This window comes from Caretta caretta, chromosome 4, assembly GCF_965140235.1.
Source record: "Caretta caretta isolate rCarCar2 chromosome 4, rCarCar1.hap1, whole genome shotgun sequence".
NCBI classification, from domain to species: Eukaryota; Metazoa; Chordata; order Testudines; family Cheloniidae; genus Caretta; species Caretta caretta.
The window spans coordinates 67,639,413-67,662,804 of NC_134209.1; the positions used below are offsets into that span (position 1 = coordinate 67,639,413).

General features: G+C 37.5%; 1 protein-coding gene across 1 annotated transcript in view; it reads right to left on the reverse strand.

The window, feature by feature from the left end:
* IQCM (IQ motif containing M) overlaps positions 1 to 23,392 on the reverse strand; it is a 118,536-nt gene that overhangs the window by 37,429 nt on the left and 57,715 nt on the right. The window contains exon 7 of the mRNA XM_075127376.1: positions 7,144 to 7,302. Within this exon, the coding sequence (XP_074983477.1) occupies positions 7,144 to 7,302 (159 nt within the window). The remainder of the gene's footprint in view (positions 1 to 7,143; positions 7,303 to 23,392) is intronic.

A 23,392-nucleotide genomic window follows, 5' to 3' on the forward strand; every position in this document is an offset into this window, starting at 1 on the left:
TAGGACAATGCATCTCATGCCTTCCAATCGGCGGAGTCTCCTTCTGTTCCCTTCCCTCAGACGTATCATCTAGTCCACTCTCCGCATTAGTACCTGTGGAGAGAACATGAAGACGCAGGCAAGCTGTGGCTCTCAAAGTTGAGGCTCTCAGCTCTGCCATTTTGGTGTTTTGAAGTTTCCTAAATGAAATTTGTCAGAATCTCCAGTTCAGAAGAAATGTCTACAAAATTTAAACTCAGTCTGAATCATCAAAACCATATTTTGAAATGTCTAAATTTCCCATGCACAGGAAATTCCCAATTTGAGTCAGCTCTATTCCCAACAGAATCTCAAACTATATATCTCTGTTGTGGGAATCCCATAGTTTAAGTATTCAATATTGTATGTATGGTATAGGGACTATGCACATAATAGAGTGTAACGATTCCTTTGAGACAATTATGGTCTACTGTGTTGAACTCTACTGTACAATTATGGTCTTGTGCTGAACTCAAGACTTCAATTGCACCCACTACGGTCAGGGCTGAATATATTTTTTCATTTGCACATACCTTTTTTTTTTACATACTTCTTTAATTAGATTGAGTAAATAATATTTGTAAAATGACTTACTACATATTTAAATAAAACAATTTAGCTTGATTAATCCCAAAGACTATGTTTTTCCTTTAAATTTACAAGTATCAGAGGGGTAGCTGTATTAGTCTGGATCTGTAAAAGCGGCAGAGAGTCCTGTGGCACCTTATAGACTAACAGACGTATTGGAGCATAAGCTTTCGTGGGTGAATACCCACTTCGTCAGATGCATCTGACGAAGTGGTTATTCACCCATCTGCATCTGACAAAGTGGGTATTCACCCACGAAAGCTTATGCTCCAGTACATCTGTTAGTCTATAAAGTACCACAGGACTTTGCCGCCTTTAAATTTACAGTTTTTAATACAGGAAAAAAGGAAATACATGAACACAAAAATGTACTGAGAACATTAGAGGGCTGACAAACTGATCCAGAATAAGATTTTCTAAAGTGTTTAAGTGACTTGGGAGATAAAGTCCCATTTACAAAAGAGATTTAGGCACTTAGGGACACATTTTAAAGGTATTTATGTACTTAAAGATTCAGATGGGCACCTAATGAGATTTTCAAAAGTGCCTAGTTGCGTAACTCACATTGATTTCCATGTGAGTTAGGCACCTAGGGTTGGAGCTGCATAAATGGGTCATTTGACCCAGTTTAGAACTGAGTGAAATTTTTTCAGTAAATAGCAAATGCATTAGTTACAGTAATGCATTTTGGGGGGCATTGAAATCATTTGTGAATTCTAATCAAATTGGCTAATAGTTATGGCCAAAAAAAGAAAAAAAAAATCAGAAATGCCCATTTAAAATGGGAATCAAAACCTTTTGTTCAACCCAGACAAAAGTTTTTTGGTTTTTCATTTTGGCTAATCAAAAATCAATTATTTGCTCAGCTCTACCCAGGTCTCCCACATCCTAGGATGACCCTTCGGAGTCAATGTCCCGTTAATTTTCAGTGAGATTTAGGCTACTACAGGCTGAGAAATTTTTGAAACTTAGGCAATTTGAAAAATTTACCTGCAGTCCTTAACCTACTCCTCTGTGCATAGGAAATATAGTACAATGCTAACCTGCCCATTATTTTGAGACTTTTCATGTAACTACTGTGTGTATTCTATATTTTCTGCTGGTACATAACTGCATTCATTTTAACATTTCTTATGAACTACTTATTCAGCATAAATCTGAAATGATATGTATTGTTCAAGATCTGTGACAAAAACATGTCATTTGCAAGCATTTTTAATGAATAGGACTCAGTAAATATACTTAATTAATGGGACATTTTGATTAATTTTTATGTATTAGATTGTTCAGTGGATGAATTTCACTCTGTAGACAATTTATTGAAAACAGGAGGCTGTTCGAAACACATCATTAGAAGCTTTTATTCCAAACTGACACTATGTAGAGTTTTCCTTGTTAGCTCTATAATATCTACTTCTTTTATTTTTGAGGCTACACCATGTAAATTAAATCATGCTGTTAAACAGCTCAGTAATCAAGATAGTAATATCAAAGCTAAAATAAAGAGGTAATCTATACTACATATATACATTCAAACAACATCTGAAATATCCCCCTCTTCTCTTGTTCTTATTCAGAATGGTCAGAGCTGTTCCCTTATTTTATAAGTGTTTTAACCCTCCCATTTTGTCCCCTGTGTTGCTGAACGCCCTCCATTTATTCTTTTCTTTTGAAATTTCATGAATACCTTTCTAATGAGTTCCATTATGTTTGCAGTATACTACTGCACAACAGTACAGTTCCCCAAGTCAGTGACAGAGGGTACACATGGAACCATTTGTTAGAATACCATTATAATATTAAAGGGAAGATTAGGGTGATTTCCCACCTTCTGATGGAGTCATCCCCCTCCCTACCTCACTGAATTCTGCTACTAAATCATCCTTGAAATCCTTAAATCATCCCCCATGAAATAATTACTGAAGTGCAAAGTGTTCATGCTTGGAATGCACCAAGGACCTGATCCAAGTTCTCATTGAAGTCAATGGAAAGACTTTGGACCAGAACACAAAATGTTTGTTTTGTAAATTAATTTTCCAGGAAAGGCTTTACCCCCCCCCAAAATCTTCCTCAACTCTTCCCTCCACATTCAAGTTATACATGCTAAACACTGTGCTATGCTATCAATATATTTTATATTTTTCAAGAAAAAAATATACGTATTTCCAGCAAGTACAGTGACTCTAGGATTGTTTGCTCTGATGTGTTGCCTGCTTGCTTGGTTATTATATTGAGAAAATGGCTTTGTTCCAGTGTAAAAATAATTATATAGGTTTCCTAGTCATAGACCTCACTTCTCTGCAAACATACATACCACTAGTTCAAGGATTTTGTCACAAGGAAAGGAAAATTGCAATGGGAACCCCTTATTAAGTGATTGGCAGCATATCATTGTTCCATAGGGCTTTTGGAGAAAAGGATGCTTAATAAATATAATTATTACTTATTATTAATCCCATCTAAATACAAACTGAGGTTAATTGCTGACACAGCAAAAAAGTTTACTAATAATACTACTACTAATTAGTATTTCCATGGATAGTTCTTCATCTGCCCATCTCAAAGTGCTTTACAAAAGTGGGTATATAACATTATCCTTATTTTACAAATGGGAAAACAGGCACAGAGAGTTGAAGTGATTTGGCCAAGGTGACACAGCAAGTCAGTGTGAATAAAACCTAGATCTCCTGTCCTAGCTCAATTGACCTATCAATTGAAATACACTGGATCCCCACCACCACCCCGTGTAGGGAGTAGTTTAGGGCAGAATGACCCAAATGCATGTGCTTAATACTACAGGAGCTGGTAGTGAGAGCAAATTTTCATTCTCTCACAGGACTCCTTTTGTAGCATGGTAGTCCTTACAAACCCTACCAGCTTCCATGGGGAGATTAGAGGAATATGGAATATGAGATTATGGAATATGGGAACCAAATCAGCCCAGAAACCCCATTTCCAGAAATATACAGACTTAACTGGGAACACCAACCATCGCCCCCTGCATCCAAGACCAAGAAAAAAAAGAAAAAGAAAATGAAGGTGAGTAATATTGTTTATTTAGTTAGCCACTCTCTCACTTTCAAGTGGCCTTTATTTACATAAAAGGATCGTTTTGGCCCTGTGAAAAATTAATACAATTTCCTTAGAAAAGATTGCTTTTAAATCTTTATTGTATATTAAATTATTTCTGCAATGTTTATTCATCTTGAGAGAAAAGTAATTACTTTTGAGAAAACAATATAATTAGTTTTGCTAATGTTTAATAGTGTTCTTAGTTAAGTTATTCTATTGATTTGTCCCAACAAGATAATCGATAATTCACCCCCACCAAGGTGGCCTTCCTCAGATCCTAGAGAGAAAACCAGAAGTTCAAAGAATTCTAACCTTAAGTGCATCTCTACCTTGAGAACTGATTCTAAAAATGGCATTGCTTAATTCCATGTTTATGGTGTCCAAGTGATTTCTTTATCAAATCTACCCAGTTCACAATTAAAGACTAAAGGTTTTATTAATTAAAATTAATATAAATGATTGCTGGTCCTGCAAAGAACGCGGAAGATAAGCATTAAGCTTCATTTTCTGGCTCATACATTGCCAGTGATAAAAATTCTAAAATCAAAACATAGCTACCACTCACTAGATAAGGGGAGAGTAGAGGGGATTTATCAGACTCTTTAATCAGAAAAGTAATCAGATATAACTCTGAATATGCAAGATAGCAAATACATTGAGCTGGAAAAGTCACTATACAAAAATAGCACATTCTAAGTAGAATTGCATATTTTCTGCCATTTTCCAATGCAAAAATTCAATGAAGGTCATTCATCCTTAACAAAAGAGATGTTGAAACATTACCAATAGGAAATGGCAGGGGGAGGGGGGGAATATCAGTTAATATAAATGAAGAAGCTTTATGGAATGGCCTCCCAAAAACATGCCATATAGATCAATGAGATGAATAAAGCTACTGTACTCTGAAAATACAGAGGGGTTCTCAAACTTTTGTACTGGGGACCCGTTTCACACAGAAAGCCTCTGAGTGCGACCCCCCCTTATAAATTAAAAACACTTTTATATATTTAACACCATTATAAATGCTGGAGGCAAAGCAGGGCTTGGGGTGGAGGCTGACAGCTCATGACCCCCCATGTAATAACCTCAAAACCCCGAGGGGTCACGACCCCCAGTTTGAGAACCCCTGCTTTAAAAAGTCCATTTCTGTTTATTTAAATCGCATGAATCTTTACTTCCTGTAAACCAGCAGATAACTGCTACTCAATTATCTGATGAAAGTTCAACACATCTCAGAAGCCACAGAAACAGAATCAATAGTAAAAAGAGTTATGTCTGGATTCTGTACCAGTTTTTATGAGTATACACACACACAATAAATTTCCAGGGCTATTTTTCCTAAAATGTTTATAGGAAGGGGAGTCACTGAGCTACAGAAAGTCCTCCTTTAATAGACTAATCTCTTTTCAAGGCTACTGCTGCCTCTTACTTGTCAACTGGTTTAATGACCATGGTAACTCAAAAAGATGCAATATGCCGGTCACTTAGAAAAAACTATAAAGGCTTTCAGAAGTAGCCTTTACTATATACAACATAATCTCATTTGAAGATCCACTTTTGTCTTCTCTTCTATATAATGTAGATAAGAACGATAATCCAAATTCAACACACTAATGTTCTATCAAAGATCTAAATAAGCATTTTAGAAGTGAAGTTATTGGCTAGAAAATCAATCAACTCATGGACAAGCATTTAAATACTACAGATGCTGGCAGGTTTAATTACCCTAACAAAAAAGGCCCCAATCCACAGTTGGCGTAAATTGACCTAGCTCTGCTGAAGTCAATGGAGCTATGACAATTTACATCAGCTAAAAATCTGGCCAAATCAAAAGATCAGGCATCACTTTATAGCAATAATTCAAGCATATTTAAAAACAGTGCTAGTTTATGCGTTTGGTGCAGAAACAGCGATGCATCTACAGGTTAAAAAGAATCCTCTCACAATTTGTTTTCAGCAACAAGCTTGTAACTGTTAATTGTCATGCAATATCATCCTATGAAAATAGTCGTATAATAAATGGAATTCAGTTTTAATAAAGACCTTGTAACTTAAGGCATGGCTGAGATATGAAGCATATAAAGCATGAAAATAATAGGATTATGTCTGCATCACTTTGGCTGTCAGTGGGAACACTGTTGTAATAAGGCAGTTATAAAAAAAGGAAGTGTGTATTGTTAAAATGTCAAGGCTCATTGCAACTTAGTTTCAGTTCAACTTTTTGTTGTTTCAATGCACCACCAGACAATGGGATGTTGGTTGGAAAGGAGAGGAGCAACTCCCACCCATGTCCATTTACTTCTCCTCCAATCTTCTGCTTTAAATGTGTTATTTTAAAAGGCCCAACCGTGCAGCAGCATACAATCTTCTTTCTGTGCCCTTAATTTCAGCTCCTCTGTGCAACATACTTGCTGTCCACTTCAGGCCAAATCTTGGAAATGGGCTCACAGCCTAATTAATAAGCTCAGGAAATTTCTCATAAAGCGTGTGGGAGGGAATGGCAAGATATTCAGCACTAACATGCAGTTTCCAACAGATAGTTGGGCTGCTGCTGCATGATGCACTATGAGAAAAGGCAATAGCAGATGTGAGCCATGTGGAATTTTAGCTTTGTGGATTTTCACTCAGAGCCAAAACTACAAATGCTTTGTACAGGGGATCTCCACAGGGGATGAGTAAAGGAAGACTTCCTCCTTCCCAGGCTTCAGAGTACCAGCAAAAATTCTCTGAAACTGCTACTATACTCCATAGTCAGTAAAAAAGATTGCTCTTTTTGCCTTTGCAATTCCTTTTCCCCTGCTAGGGGTTTCAGCCAATGCATTCACATACCCACAAATTGAAGAGCTGCAGTCACATCCCCCCTCAGGCCCACTCCTCTGCTGTCATGGAAAGCCACCACCCTGCTCTGAGGCACGCTAAGCCCATTTGGTTGACTTTGCAATGGTATTGTGGCGTTACCACAGCAGCCAGGCATCTCTGTCCCCATAAACACAATGCTAGCAGACGCCAAAGATACCCATTCTACTTCTTCTCCCTTCCCAGCATTCCATTGTGGAGAGATGCTACACAGCTGTACTCCATGGTGTGCAGAGATCCTCTGTATGGGTTCTCTACTGTCTGACCCACCCAGAGGTAGAAATGTGGCATTTTTACTGATAAGGGTCTCACATGGATGCACAGGCACACTATAGATTGGTCCTTCGTAATGTTAGACCTATTAAAATCATTACCAAAATGCTGAGTAAATATATTTGGTAGCAGGTTCTCCTATAAGCCAGCGCTTTTAACTCAAAATGTTGACATCACTTCTATCAAATATTTGGTTTATTTAGAAAGTTTATATCTATTATTCAGCATTTCTATAGAGATATAGCCTACACACAACTTATACCACACATTGCTGAAGCAAAATACCCTCATCCACCTGACTATATTCATAGCTTAATATGGCTTTTAAAATTTTACCTAAATATATGTATCCATCTTCTCCATCCACTATAGGTTGCACCCAGGTTGACCTTACAGGAACTACAATACTCTGCTTTGCACCAGCAGGAGGATATAGTGTGAAAGCCATTTCGAGTGCTTGATGCTGCTTGATGGTTGTTACTTCAGAAGGGTGACCTGGGAACAAATAAACAGCATTCATATAGTGCCCTACAACTACACTTCAAATACTGAGGTGTATCCTTTCTTTTGATACATGTATGCAATTCACATTAACATTAATGGTAGTTGCACATGGATATTTGGCTTCAGCACACACTTCGGGATTGTTTCATACCCTAAATTGGACTCCTGAGCCTGTGCAGGCTGAACCATTGAAGTACCATAGGCTACGCAGTTAATGCATGTGATTTCACAATCATTGTAAAGGTGTATAATTTGGATAGCTTCACCTTATGATGATCTTGGCCATTAAGCATTATATAGCACAATGTTAGGATTCTTCATAGGGATATTTTATTAGTAGTATTCTAATAATTAAACTGGTATTATATACAGAAGCTTATTCCGTAATGATGCTCACTAGTAGATGGTATGATTGAATATGTTTCCTCACACAATACTAATTTTCAGGACTGAGATTTTCAAAGGGGTTGAACATCTCTGAGGGTTGGGTGCATAACTCCCTTTGACCCCTTTGAAAGTCCCAGGCTAGATGCTTTCTGTGAATTGGTCATGAACAGCACTACCTCAAGCTTCAGCCTGTAAATTATTTGAGAAAATGAATGATAAGCTACAACTTCAAGCAAGCAGTCAGTCTCTTCAATGATTTAAAATGGGCAGTTGCTGACAAGATATGGTAAGAACAAAATGAAATAACACTGACATCAAAAAGACCAACAGTATTTGGTCCTACAACTGTCTCATACAAGTTCTTCTGTTGAAGTCAATAGGAATGGGCACTTTTAATGGGGTGGCCCCCATCTCTTTCAAGTACCCCCTGGTTGGGTGTGTGTGTGCCTGCCTCAATCAGTTTTTCCTCAATTTCTAGGCTCCTGGTGCCCCACCGGCTGCTGCACTTGTCAGGCAGATCTTTGGTGACTCAGCCCTCTGGCTGAGTCTCACACAGTTCTTGTGAAAACAAACAAACCCATTCTAGGGTATAAGTCCAGAATGTCCTGCAGCCCTCCCTGGCTCAGTCCTTTAGCAGTCCAACTTGGCCCATTGATTTTGGTGTAAGGGAGGTCAAGGGTGTTCTGGGGGTTCAGAAGGGATGTCATCAGGGGAGTAGGTGTGACAGAGTGAAGCTCCAATGCACCCAATTCGCCACTGATTTAAGGTACTTGAGGAACCTTAAATCAATGGCGTATGTTAAAGCTTCCACCTTGTAGCTTTAACTTATATTGGGCATGGCAGCTGAGAATGAAGGAGCTGTGACCAGTTCTTTGACACACCCTACCCCATGCTGCACCCACGCCTTGGCACAGTGCAGAATCAAGTCCATGGTGTTTAATGAATATTGCCAAAAAACGCTAACCATACAGTAGACAAAACACCTCCAAAAGAGGGCTGAGGGTATCACAACTCACGTGGCTGAACTGACGGTGCTTCAGTTCACTGATCTTTACAGCAGGGTGCAAGAGCTCTCTTCTATTCTCATTGTGGAATTCCAGCCTCCGAACATTCAAACACCATGAGTAAGGCCCTCCCCCAAAATCACGATATTGACTTAAATACCGTGAGATTTATTAATATTGGTTTCTTCTTATTTGACGTCTGTTTGTTTGTTTGTTTTTACCCTTTAGAGTGCACTTGCTTGTTGTTTTCCAGCTTTTCTCTTCAACCATGAGGGCTAGATGCTTACTTTCTTTTTTAATAAAAGCTGAGATTCTCATGCAATCTCTTAAAGCCATCACCTTTATGAAATACAGAACATCATGCTATCATGGTAAAATCATTGGAGTTGGCAACATTGGAGTTGGTATTCAGTTTGAGGAGAAAGACTTCTTTTGTGTTTAAAGTTAGAGAAACGATGGGGCAGATGTTTCAAATACTGTGAATGCACTTTGTTTTTTATAATATTAAGCATATTGTGTAAATTCTAGAAAAAGAAAAGTAATAAATCCTAAAATGATAACTCAATGGTTTAAGACACAATAATTCACAGAATTATACAATATTAAAATACGTTGGGAACTATTTCCTACCAGCTTATTTTTTAAGTGAACTTGATGCTTGTTGAAAGCATTAGACTGACAGTTCAGGAAACTACAATCCTATCTTTGCATACAGTACAGGCAAGTGGTGTAAGTTTCTCCATATTAGATTGGCAGTATTGGCCAGGAGAAAACACATCTAAGTACTGCGAGGGATATTTCACTCCCCATACCAGTTAGTCTCCAGACACAACCCACCTTCAAGACTATCAACTGTAGTAATATTGGGCTTCTAGGTGTGAACAACTTTGGCATCCACTAGAAAGCATCTCATGCCACTGCACAACCATCCACCATTGATAATTTTTGGTTGTTAGCCATCTGAGCTATACTGAAACCAAGATCAGAGGCAAAAAAATCTGTATCCGGTTAACAATTAAACTCCACGGCATCACAGCTCTCAAATCTGAGCTTTTAAAATTTGTGGTCACAGTTCAGTAAACTCACTTCATGTTGCATTCATTTTCTTCAGTATGAAATAAGTGTATGTCACACTTTTTTGTCATACCATTTTTATTTAACAAATTATTTTCTATTCATTAGTAAAAAAAATTATAAACAAGGCAGCTCATTTATCAAAATGAAAAATGTTCTCCTCCTTGAACAAGGAAAGGGGACTCTAAATAGACTGTCCCTATTCCTAAATTAATGGAACTATCTTACATGTAATATTTTCTTTTAAGCATTAATGTAAGCACTTCAAGATCATTAATGAAGAAGTAGAGGAACAGGAGTTACAGTTGAAGGGCAAAACTGCTAAGAAAGCGTTTCAGAGGGATGTCACTGAGTGATACGATCTAGGAAAATAAATATAAGGATCATTGATATCATAATTAAATGCCTATAGTACATGACGAGGAAAAAGGACAAAACGTTTATTAAAACTTGACTAAGAACATGACCTGCAGGACTAATCAAGCAGGTATACTGAGAGGCCATGCAAAGGGTTACAGTCAATAACGCTGTATTTTAAAATGGCTTTATGACTTAAGAAACAACATTTAATAAAACTTCCTGGTTACTATTTACAAATTCCTTTGTACTTAACAATCCAAAATTTGAAACCCAGCATCAGATCATCAGCTGGTGTAAACTGTCACAACTCCAGTGACTTAAATAGAGCTACCACAATTTATACCAGCTGAGGATCTTCCCACAGGAGTAATTATTATTAATAGCACAGCCAGGTCTTATTTTTTTCACTTCAGTGAACGGCAACATATTAAAAATATAGATACCTTGAGTTCTGGGACGTTTACTCATTTTTAATATAGAGACAACAACATGTTAACATTTCAGACTATTCTGGCAGTCCTCATCACGTACCAGTATAAACATTTAAAAATATTGCAGTCTATAAAGTGATCGATGGAGACTATCAGTTCCTATCCAGACTAACAACACCTACTTCACCCAAACTCATACACACCTTTCTAAAAAGTAAAGGAGAACAGAATTATCCAGGCTAAGCTGAATAAGAAGAACAATAGCTGATCTTGTAATATACACCAGATTTATTGTAACAGAAGAAAGTTCACTAAATCAGATGGAATTCATCTCAGAGAGCTAATGAAACTAGCAGCAGTAGTATGAAAGTGACTGTGTATTATTACTGAAAACTAACAAAGTACAGCCAGGATCCCAGAACTGGAAAAATGACAAAACATATTACCTATTTTAAAGGAGAGGAAAAAACAAATACCAGGGGAACTGCAGAACAGACAATTCAAATTCAAATTGCTAGCTAGCAAAGAAGTCAATTTGTAAGCAGCTCCCAAACCTTTGGCAAAGGCAATAAATAGTTAAAAATTTGGATTGGCAGGGACAAAACATGTCTATCACATATATTAACTTGCATGAGCCTCCTGCTCAGTGCCATCACTACCATTAACCACCCTAACACAATGTAACTTCCCCACAGGCACTCTCAATTTGTACTGGAAAATACAATACCCAGTGCTTATCAAACTTCAAGACGAATGATCCATTCTTCCATTCCCTCATTGCCTCCCAGCTCTCGGGGTGGCAAACTTAATTTTTGTAATGCCCCTTCACACCATTCATACAGTAAACAACATTAGGTCCATCTCTCTGCATCTGTTAAATATTAGACTTTAAACTGAAGGCATAGCACACTAAGAAAGTTTACAACATACAGCAGAAGACAAAAATAGATTGATGCGTGTGTATGAGAATATTTCTTGTTTATAATTGTAGCAGTTATACAAATCATTTAAGCACCAATTGCCAGTTTATTATACCAAACATTCTGATTTCTATTGGTTCAGACAGCTAGAAAAATCCTTTCCCTGTCAGGAAGTTCTCCCATGTTGAAAGCAACACTAGTAACTGCTGACGTGCTCAGGCTTGTGAGATTACAAAACAACATTCCCTTTGTTCCCTCCAGGATGTGGAGACCAGGAAACCATATTTTTCTCTAATCAAACATCTAAATGCTTGGCACAGATGGGTTCATTAGGAAATCTAAAATTGGATTCCCTGACCATTCTGTTCCTAAAACTCTTTGATAAAGAATGGGTTAATTAAATTATTCTCACAATACTGGTAAGAAATTTCCATTATTTTGATGTTCTGTGAAACAACACACTTTCTACATCTTTATAAATAAAGATTGCTCTTTCAGGAAGCCCAACAGTTAAATTGTCTTTTGTTTTGAAAGCCATTTTTTAAATTTGAACCCAGATAGGTAATACCAATCTTCCATTTCTTTCTTTGAAAAGGCCAAGCCAACTAAATTACTCTTCTTGCTAGTCGCCCAAGTTTTGTTTTCTGTCATGGTGGGAAAATAATTGTATATGGCATAAGGAAAAGCTGTATGTAGCATATCACTATAGAACAAACAAACACGTGTATGTGAATTACAGTATCAGCACACTTTTGGATGAGAATCTCCCTGCCTCTTTGCTGATATACATGGGGGGGAAAAGAGGGAACAGGGAGCCCCTCCTGATCTCTTGCATACTTATGGAGGAAGCCATCAGAATGTTAATGCTTGTGCTTCTCATGTACAGCGGACACAGGCTAGTCCAGCCACAAGCACCCCACGTTCCAGAGGGAACATGACTAGGATAGGAGGTTAGTGATCATTGCCTATGCCCACCAGTTGGTGGTTGGAGGATGGTGCTAGGGGAAATGCTACACCTCTAAAAACTTATAAGACCAGATTCTGAGTTCTCTCCTACTTTGCCTGTTCCAGCACTCTGCAGGTAGAGTGCCTCCAGCTACTGCTGCTGTATCTCTATTACTCTGGCCCGGACTGTAAAATCCACAATAGAATCTTTTACTTAATTTGTTGACAAGAAAACACATTTAGTGGAGAAAGGGAGGACATGGCATTTTGTACAGTGGAGGCAGCGTCGCTCAGTGGATGGACCACTGGATGATGGGTTGGGAGACCTGGGTTATATCCACAGCTCTGCCACTAGCCTACTGGGTGACTTCAGGAGGGTCACACTAATGCAAGGAGCCTAGGTAATAAAATGGAGGAACTAGAGTTACTGGTGCAGGAAGTGAAACCAGATATTATAGGTATAACAGAGACCTGGTGGAATAGTAGTCATGACTGGGCTACAGGTATTGAAGGGTATGTGCTGTTTAGGAAAGACCGAAATAAAGGTAAAGGTGGTGGAGTAGCACTGTATATCAATGATGAGATAGAATGTAAAGAAATAAGAAGCGATGAAATGGATATGACTGAGTCTGTCTGGGCAACAATTAAATTGGGGAAGAAAACTATTAGAGCCTCCCCTGGGATAGTGCTTGGGGTGTGCTATAGACCGCCGGGATCTAATTTGGATATGGATAGAGCCCTTTTTAATGTTTTTAATAAAGTAAATACTAATGGAAACTGTGTGATCATGGGAGACTTTAACTTCCCAGATATAGACTGGAGGACGAGTGCTAGTAATAATAATAGGGCTCAGATTTTCCTAGATGCGATAGCTGATGGATTCCTTCAGCAAGTAGTTGCTGAACCGACTAGAGGGGATGCCATTTTAGATTTGGTCTTGGTGAGTAATGAGGACCTCATAGAGGAAATGGTTGTAGGGGATAATCTTGGCTCAAGTGATCATGAGCTAATTCAGTTCAAACTGAATGGAAGGATTAACAAAAATAAATCTGCAACTAGGGTTTTTGATTTCAAAAGGGCTGACTTTCAAAAATTAAGGAAATTAGTTAGGGAAGTGGATTGGACTGAAGAATTTATGGGTTTAAAGGTAGAGGAGGCCTGGGATTATTTTAAATTAAAGCTGCAGAAGCTATCGGAAGCCTGCATCCCAAGAAAGGGGAAAAAATTCATAGGCAGGAGTTGTAGACCAAGCTGGATGAGCAAGCATCTTAGAGAGGTAATTAAGAAAAAGCAGAAAGCATATAGGGAGTGGAAGAAGGGAGGGATCAGTAAGGAAAGCTACCTTATTGAGGTCAGAATATGTAGGGATAAAGTGAGACAGGCTAAAAGTCAAGTAGAGTTGGACCTTGCAAAGGGAATTAAAACCAATAGTAAAAGGTTCTATAGTCATATAAATAGGAAGAAAACAAAGAAAGAAGAAGTGGGACCGCTAAAAACTGAGGATGGAGTGGAGGTCAAGGATAATCTAGGCATGGCCCAATATCTAAACAAATACTTTGCCTCAGTCTTTAATAAGACTAAAGAGGATCTTAGGGATAATGGTAGCATGATAAATGGGAATGAGGATATGGAGGTAGACATCACCATATCTGAGGTAGAAGCGAAACTCAAACAGCTTAATGGGACTAAATCGGGGGGCCCAGATAATCTTCATCCAAGAATATTAAAAGAATTGGCACAAGAAATTGCAAGCCCATTAGCAAGAATTTTTAATGAATCTGTAAACTCAGGGGTTGTACTGTATGATTGGAGAATTGCTAACATAGTTCCTATTTTTAAGAAAGGGAAAAAAAGTGATCCAAGTAATTATAGGCCTGTTAGTTTGACATCTGTAGTATGCAAGGTCTTGGAAAAAATTTTGAAGGAGAAGGTAGTTAAGGACATTGAAGTCAATGGTAAATGGGACAAAATACAACATGGTTTTACAAAAGGTAGATCGTGCCAAACCAACCTGATCTCCTTCTTTGAGAGAGTAACAGATTTTTTAGATAAAGGAAACGCAGTGGATCTAATTTACTTAGATTTTAGTAAGGCGTTTGATACTGTGCCACATGGGGAATTATTAGTTAAATTGGATAAGATGGGCATCAATAGGAAAATTGAAAGGTGGATAGGGAATTGGTTAAAGGGGAGACTACAACGGGTCCTACTGAAAGGTGAACTGTCAAGTTGGAGGGAGTTCCAACTTGACAGTGGACAGTGGACAGTGGACAGTGGACAGTTCCAGTGGAGTTCCTCAAGGATCAGTTTTGGGACCAATCTTATTTAATCTTTTTATTACTGACCTGGGCACAAAAAGTGGGAGTGTGCTAATAAAGTTTGCAGATGATACAAAGCTGGGAGGTATTGCTAATTTAGAGAAGGACAGGGATACCCTACAGGAGGATCTGGATGACCTTGTAAACTGGAGTAATAGTAATAGGATGAAATTTAATAGTGAGAAGTGTTAGGTCATGCATTTAGGGATTAATAACAAGAATTATAGTTATAAGCTAGGGACGCATCAACTAGAAGTAACGGAGGAGGAAAAGGACCTTGGAGTATTGGTTGATCATAGGATGACTATGAGCTGCCAATGTGATATGGCTGTGAAAAAAGCTAATGTCATCTTGGGATGCATCAGGAGAGGTATTTCCAGTAGGGATAAGGAGGTTTTAGTACCGTTATATAAGGCACTGGTGAGACCTCACCTGGAATACTGTGTGCAGTTCTGGTCTCCCATGTTTAAGAAGGATGAATTCAAACTGGAACAGGTACAAAGAAGGGCTACTGGGATGATCCGAGGAATGGAAAACTTGTCTTATGAAAGGAGACTCAGGGAGCTTGGCTTGTTTAGCCTAACTAAAAGAAGGTTGAGGGGAGATATGATTGCTCTCTATAAATATATCAGAGGGATAAATACCAGAGAGGGAGAGGAATTATTTAAACTCAGTACCAATGTGGACACAAGAACAAATGGATATAAACTGGCCACTAGGAAATTTAGATTAGAAATTAGACGAAGGTTTCTAACCATCAGAGGAGTGAAGTTTTGGAATAGCCTTCCGAGGGAAGTAGTGGGGGCAAAAGATCTATCTTGCTTTAAGATTAAACTCGATAAGTTTATGGAGGAGATGGTATGATGGGATAACATGGTTTTGGTAATTAAATATTCATGGTAAATAGGCCCAATGGCCTGTGATGGGTTTTTAGATGGGGTAAGATCCAAGTTACCCGGGAAAGAATTTTCTGTAGTATCTGGCTGATGAATCTTGCCCATATGCTCAGGGTTTAGCTGATCGCCATATTTGGGGTCGGGAAGGAATTTTCCTCCAGGGCAGATTGGAAGGCCCTGGAGGTTTTTCGCCTTCCTCTGTAGCATGGGGCACGGGTCACTTGCTGGAGGATTCTCTGCTCCTTGAGGTCTTCAAACTACAATTTGAGGACTTCAATAGCACAGATATAGGTGTGAGGTCTTTTTTAGGAGTGGTGGGTGAAATTCTGTGGCCTGCATTGTGCAGGAGGTCAGACTAGATGATCATAATGGTCCCTTCTGGCCTAAATATCTATGAATCTATGAGTCACTTCCCCTCTTTGTGCCTGATTCCCCATCTGTAAATGAGGGTGATGATACTTGCATCCTTTGTGAAGTGCTTTGAGATCTACTGATGAAAAATGCTATTTAAGAGCTAGGTATTGTTATTACAGGGCTTAATTCTGTTTCAGTTACAGCCACTAGTTCAACCCTGCAAACCCCATTTGAACTCAGTGGGACCAACAAAATGTGGCCCCTTTATTTACCATAGTAAGGCAAGAGATACTGTTCCACACAACAATTTCAAAATGTAGATCACCATTTTGCTAAAAAAAATGAACATATTTTAGTAATGGCTCATGTCAAGGTGAAAGGAGAGGACAGTTGGACCATTTGGTGTTCAATATATTTTCTTAATAGCTTGGAGGATACAGTGGTGAGTACATCGTTCATATCTATGTATGGCATGAAGCTATGAAGAATCACAAAGGGCTTGATAATGCACAGCACAGATGTGGAACTGCATGTGCAAACACTAAGTAAAAGGAATGGTTGGGTCAAATAGTTCAGGAGAACACAATCCTATATTAATGAAGGCATTAGGGTATATCCATCAAATTACTCCTGCCTAGTGCCAGTGAGAAAAGAGTGAATAGCTTTTTGCATGACATAAGATCAGACTTAAGTCAATGTCTCTACAGACACCCATCCTCTGCCCCTTTTATACCCTACATTCCTGAGAACAGGGTAGTGTGGGTACAGAAAGCTAGAGATTAATTTCTGCTCAGTGAAGTCAATGGGAGTTTTGCTTTTCACTATAATGGGAGCAGGATCATTCATCTGCTTAATTCACACTTGTGCTGGACTGTAGCAACCTTATGCTAACTGCTGTATACCACACAAGGACTTGCAGGATAAGGCCAAACAGCATTATAAGCCATCTTGAATCATGGACAAAAAGATCAATAAAATACGATTCATTAAAGACAAATATAATGTGGTTCACACAGGAAGGGATACTCGAATTCATAAGTATAGAATGGCAGACAAATTGAATGCGAGTCAACAATACAAAGCTTTTGTCAAACCACAAAATGTTGAGTTAGATTCTGTTAATATAATAAAATATTATATGTAAATTAAGAGAAGTAAAATTACCATACAATGGGTTATAATTGCTTTAAAAACACTTTAATTATATTCAGGCAATGTACAATAGAGGGAAAATATTTTGACAGTAATTACCTATATTTAATTCAGTTTAATGGTGTGCTACTAGCTGGGATGGGTAAGAAAGATTTAATTTGAGCTACTTTTCCTGAAATACAGAAAGTGCCAAAAGATACTATAATCGGAAATAGGAATTACCCATTTTATAGGAATATTAGCAACTCCAGTTGGTTTGACCACAAAATTAAGTACTATAATCAATTTTGATTACAAAAGACAGACTGGAGAGAATTCAGATAGTCACACAAATTATAAAACATCTACAAAATTAAAATGATGGGGAAAACAATAAAGAGAACTGGATATGTTCACTTCAGAGAAAAGATGACTCAGGTTCTTTCCATTGACTTAAATAAGAGCTAGATTGGACTGCTAATCTTTCACTCTCTTTTAGGCTGTCCAAAGAAAATGTTACAGTTAATAAAGGAATAGCTATAAAAAAAGATTTCCAGATGTTTATGAGGTGATCGAGAAGGTATGTAATAGTATACAGAGTGACATCAAGTAGTGGTGAACATCCAGAGTTATTATCCCTTGAAGTAAATACTGATCTCTGCATTGCCTTGGTCACAATTTGCCTCTAAAAACAATAAATCTTTATGGCCTCAACATAAGTCAATATCTGTGTTTCTTTTTACAGAGAAGAAGCTCGAAAATGAGGGCTACAGTCTTAGATTTGGTAGGGCATTTGTATAAATATCTAAATGCATAATAATAAGTATTATTTTTATTATTACTGAATTATGGAGAAGGGGACTATTCTCCTTTTTGTAGTAGTTACAAAAACACCAAAGTCTTGATCCTGCAAACGATCTGCACATTTACTTTGTTTTATATGTGGTGGCTTTAGTTAAACAAAACCATACCTATTCAGCACAACACTTAAGCACATGCTTAACTTTAACTTTATGCTGAAGGCCATTAACCTTAGTGGGACTTAAGCAGATACTTAGGTGTTTTGCTGAATAGCATGTGCTAAAATGGATTGTTGAATTGGGGCTTGCAAGTAGGCCCATTAAAGTCAATGGAACTACTTACAATGTATATCATGAGGCACCTGTATAAATCTTTGCAGGATTGGGGCCTAAAAGGAGAACAGATCACACCCAAAAGAACCTTAAGAGGTGATTTGCAAAGCACCTAAGGATTTAGAAGTGCAAGCCTAATTGAAAATGTGCTCCTAAACCCTTATAGGTTTTTTTAAAAATCTCTTCCTTAATTTATCCTGTTGGTTTCTGATCAAATAAAAATCATATTTAATTTGTGACCTATCCTTTTCTGTTAAGATCTAATACACGGTTTCTCAAACTTTTGTACTGGGGACCCCTTTCACACAGAAAGCCTCTGAGTGTGATTCCCCTTATAAATTAAAAACATGTTTTTATATATTTAACACCATTATAAATGCTGGAGGCAAAGCGGGGTTTGGGGTGGATGCTGACAGCTCATGACCCCCCCATGTAATAACCTCATGACCCCCTGTTTGAGATCCCCTGATCTAATATGAACATAACAGGCATCTCAAGAAGATTAATCAGAATACAGGGGTAATCATTTTGTTTTGCTTTTTATTAATATTATCTGTATTTTTGTAAATAATCTTTCAAAACAGCATTGGAATCAAAAGATGTTTGTTCATGTTCAATACCTCTTTGTAAACCAAAGATCTAGATTTTTTTCAAGTAAAGACTCAAATTTATGCTACCATGAAATTAACTAGTTGCTGTAATTTTATTCTAAAGTGTTTACCTATCCCTGCTGTTCTGTAGTCAATGAAATGATCTAAAAATTGTTCACAGAGCATTCATAGTTAGCTTCTACTGGAAACAACTGAGACGGGGAAAATCAAGCCAACTTAGTTCCAAATGTTTATCATTATTAATAATACAATTAAGATAATATTAAATGTAGGTAATTATTCTTAATATCAGATTTTTCAAAGGAAACAAAAACAATGTTAATAATATATTTGAACTTGTGCTCAGTATTGAATAAAATATTAAATTTTTCATACTCCTCCTATAGCTAAATTAATATTATGTAATTTCATGTTTTTGCTTTGTAAAACTGCTTAGAAACTTGTTTTTCTATGTGTATTAGTGTGTTTTGGACTTCTGCAGCAATATACCATATATTATTGTGTATTTTCTGTCAGTTGTGTTTATTCAATGTCTTTTTTGTTTCACAAAGGCAAAAGAAAAGGAATAATACTGGGGGATTTCAACTATCCTCATATTGACTGGGTATGTCACCTCAGGAATGGATGCATAGATAACATTTCTAGACACATTAAATGACTGCTTCTTGGAGTAGCTTGTGCTGGAACCCACAAGTGGAGAAGCAATTCTTGATTTAGTCCTAAGTGGCACACAGGATTTGGTGCAAGAGGTAAATATAGCTGCACCACTTAGTAAGAGCAACCACAGTGTAATTAAATTTAACATATCTGAAGGGGGGAAATGCCAAAATAACCCATCACAGTTGCATTTAACTTCAAAAAGAGGAACTACACAGAAATGAGGAAGCCAGTTAAACGGAAATTAAAAGGAACAGTCACAAGAGTGACAGTACTGTAAACTGCATGGAAACTATTTAAAAACACCATAATAGAGGCTCAAACTAAATGAATACGCCAAATAAATTAAAAACAAAACAAAATAGTAAGAGGACCAAAAAATTCCATCATGTCTAAATAGCAGAGTAAAAGAGACAGAGCCAAAAGGCATCCTGTAAAAACTGGAAGTCAAATCCTAGTGAAGAAAATAGAAAGAAGCAAACTCTGGCAAGTGTAATAAGGCAGGCCAAGAAGAATTTGAAGAGCAGCTAGCTAAGGACACAAAAACTAACAGCAAAAAAATATTTGAAGTACATCAGATGCAGGAAGCCTGCCAAGCAATCAGTGGGGCCCCTGGATGATTGAGATGCTAGAGAAGCACTCAGGAAAAACAAGACTCTTACAGAGAAGCTAAATAAATTCTTTGTATCAGTCTTCATTGAAGAGGATATGGGGAAGATCCCCACATCCAGGGGTCATTCTTTTTAGGTGACAAATCTGAGGAACTGTTCCAGATTGATGTGTCAACAGAGGAGGTTTTGGAACAAATTGATAAATTAAATCGTAATAAGCACTACGGAACAATTAGGAACTCAGATATGAAACTGAAAAGCTACTAACTGTGATATATAACCTATTGGAGGGTACCTAATGTAATGTCAATTTTTAAAAAAGGATCCAGAGATGATTCTGGTAATTACAGGCCAGAAGTACTAACTTCAGTACCAAGAAATTGGTTGAATTAAGAACAAAATTATCAGACATATGGACAAACACAGTATGATGAGGAAAGAGTCAAGACTTGTGTAAAGAGAAGTCACGCCTCACTAATCTATTAGAATTCTTTGAGAGTCCACGTGGACAAGGATGATCCAGTTGATACAGCTGCTTAGTCTTTCAGAAAGCTTTGACAAGGTCCTAAACCAAGGGCTCTTAAGCAAAGTAAGCAGTTCTGGCATAAGGGGAAGGTCTTCTCATGGATCAGTAACTAGTTAAAAAGATAAGAAACAAAGGGTAGGAATAAATGGTCAGTTTTCACAATGGAGTGAGGTAAATGGCGGGGTCCCTCAACGATCTGTACTGGGACCATTGCTGCTCAACATATTCATAAATGGTCTGAAAAAGGAGATAAACAATGGTGGCAAAATTTGCAGATGATACAAAATTACGCAAGATATACAAGTCCAAAGCTGACTGTGAAGAGTTACAAAGGGATCTCACTAAACTGGGTAACTGGGCAACAAAATGACAGATGAAATTCAATACTGATTAGTCCAAAGAAATGCACTTTGGAAAACAATCCCAACTACACAAACAAAATGATGGGATCTAAATTAGCTGTTATCACTCAACAAAGAGATCTTGGAGCCATCGTGGATACTTCCCAGAAAACTTCTGTTCAATGCATAGCAGCAATCAAAAAAGCTAACAGAATGTTAGGAGCCATTGAGAAAGGAATAGATAATAAAAAGAAAATATAATAATGCCACTATATAAATCCATGGTATGTCCATACCTGGAATGCTGCACTCAGTTCTGGTCACCCCATCTCAAGAAAGAGATATTAGAACTGGAAACAGTACAAAAAAGATCACAAAAATTATTAGTGGTATGGAACAGCTTCCATCGGCAGAGAAATTAAAAAGACTGGGACCATTCATCTTAGAAAAGAGATGACTAATTGGGGGTATGATAGAAGTCTATCAAATCATGAAGAAAGTGAATAGGAAAATGTTATTTACCCTTTCATATAACTTAAGAACTAGGGGTCACCTAGTGCAATTAAGAGGCAGCAGGTTTAAAGAAACATAAGGAAGTACTTCACACAATGCATAGTCAATCCATGGGTCTCATTGCCATTGGATGTTGTGAAAGCCAAAAGTAAAACTGGGTTCAAAAAAGAACTAGACCTATCATCCATGAACTTATCTATCAACAGTTCTTAGCCAAGATGGTCAGGGATCTAACCCCATGCTCTGGGTGTTACTAAGACTCCAATTGCCAGAAGCTGGGACTGGACAACAGGGGATGGATCGCTTGATAATTGTCCTGTTCTGTTCATTCCCTCTGAAGCATCTTGCACTGGTCACTGTCAGAGACAGATACTGGGATATATGTACCATTGGTCCACCCACTATGGCTGTTCTTATGCATTAAACATAGACCACCACAATGACTGTTTTACAGGATACTAATCAATGGAAGAGGCATGTACTCAGTACATCTCTTAAAAGTTAGACTCCAAAAGAAGGGTAAACATCAGGAGCATGGGGAAGCCAAGATAAGAACAATCATAGATATGATAAAGGGAGACAACTGGACACAGAGTGATCGGGAGCTCCTGATAAGCTGCGTGCAATCAAACAATATGTGCTTTAGTGTGCAAATGTAAACTTATACATGTAGGAGCAAAGAACATAGACCATACTTCCAGGACGGGGGATTCTATCCTGGAAAGAGTGACTCTGTAAAGGACATAGGGATCATGGTGGATAATCAGCTGAAGAGGAGCTCCCAATGCAAGGCTCTGGTCAAAACTGCTAATGCAATCCCTGGATGTATAAACAGGAATCTTGAGTATGAGTAAAGAGTTTATATTATCTATTTGGAACTGGGGAAAACCGCTACAGAATACTCTGTTCAGTTCACAATTCAGTTCACAGTTCAGGTGTTCACAATTCAAGAAGGGTATTGACAAAAGTAGAGAGGGTTTAGAGAAGAGCCACAAGAATGATTAAAGGATTAGAAAGCATGCCTTATAGTCAGAGACTCAATCTGTTTAGTTTAACAAAGAGAAGGTTAAGGGGCCACAATCTGTAACTACCTATATAGAAACAAAAATCTAATAATGGTCTCTTAATCTAGCACACAAAAGTATAACAAAATCAATGACAAAGCTGAAGCTAGATAAATTCAGACTGGAAATAAGGTTCAAATTTTTCATAGTGAGGATAATTGACCATTGGAACCAAGGAGTATTTATGGATTCTCCATCACTGGCAATTTTAAAATCAAGATTGGATTTTATTTATTTATTTTGTGAAATATGGTCTAATTCAAACAGGAATTAATTCAGATAAATCCTATGGCCTGTGTTATACAGGAGGTCAGGCTAGATTATCACAATGGTCCTTTCTGGCCTCATAATCAATGAATCTATTAATATAATTAAATATACTTTCATTTCATAAGTATTTTATGAAATTTGCACTTCAGATCTCCTAGCATGGTTAAAATTTGTACTTAATGTACTTTTTAAATGTTGTACATAACTCTAAAATATACTTTCACATTGTAGATTATGAGATAGTTGGCAAATATATCCTATATAATATGCTTTTAAATGGATTATGCTATTAAAGCTCTGTTACAATTAATAGCATAATCCATTTAAACCATCTATCAAAATAGATGACTTGTCTCATTACCCAGATTAATACTTGGAATCCAGTGGATTTCAATAGCAAGTGTTTGGTATACAGTAATTTGAAAAAGCATGTGTGAAAGAGAAGAAGAAAAATTAATCATGCCCTTAATATAGATACATGGTGGCTGGAAGTGCTGTAAAGTTTGGGGTGACTATATTAACAAGTAGCATACCA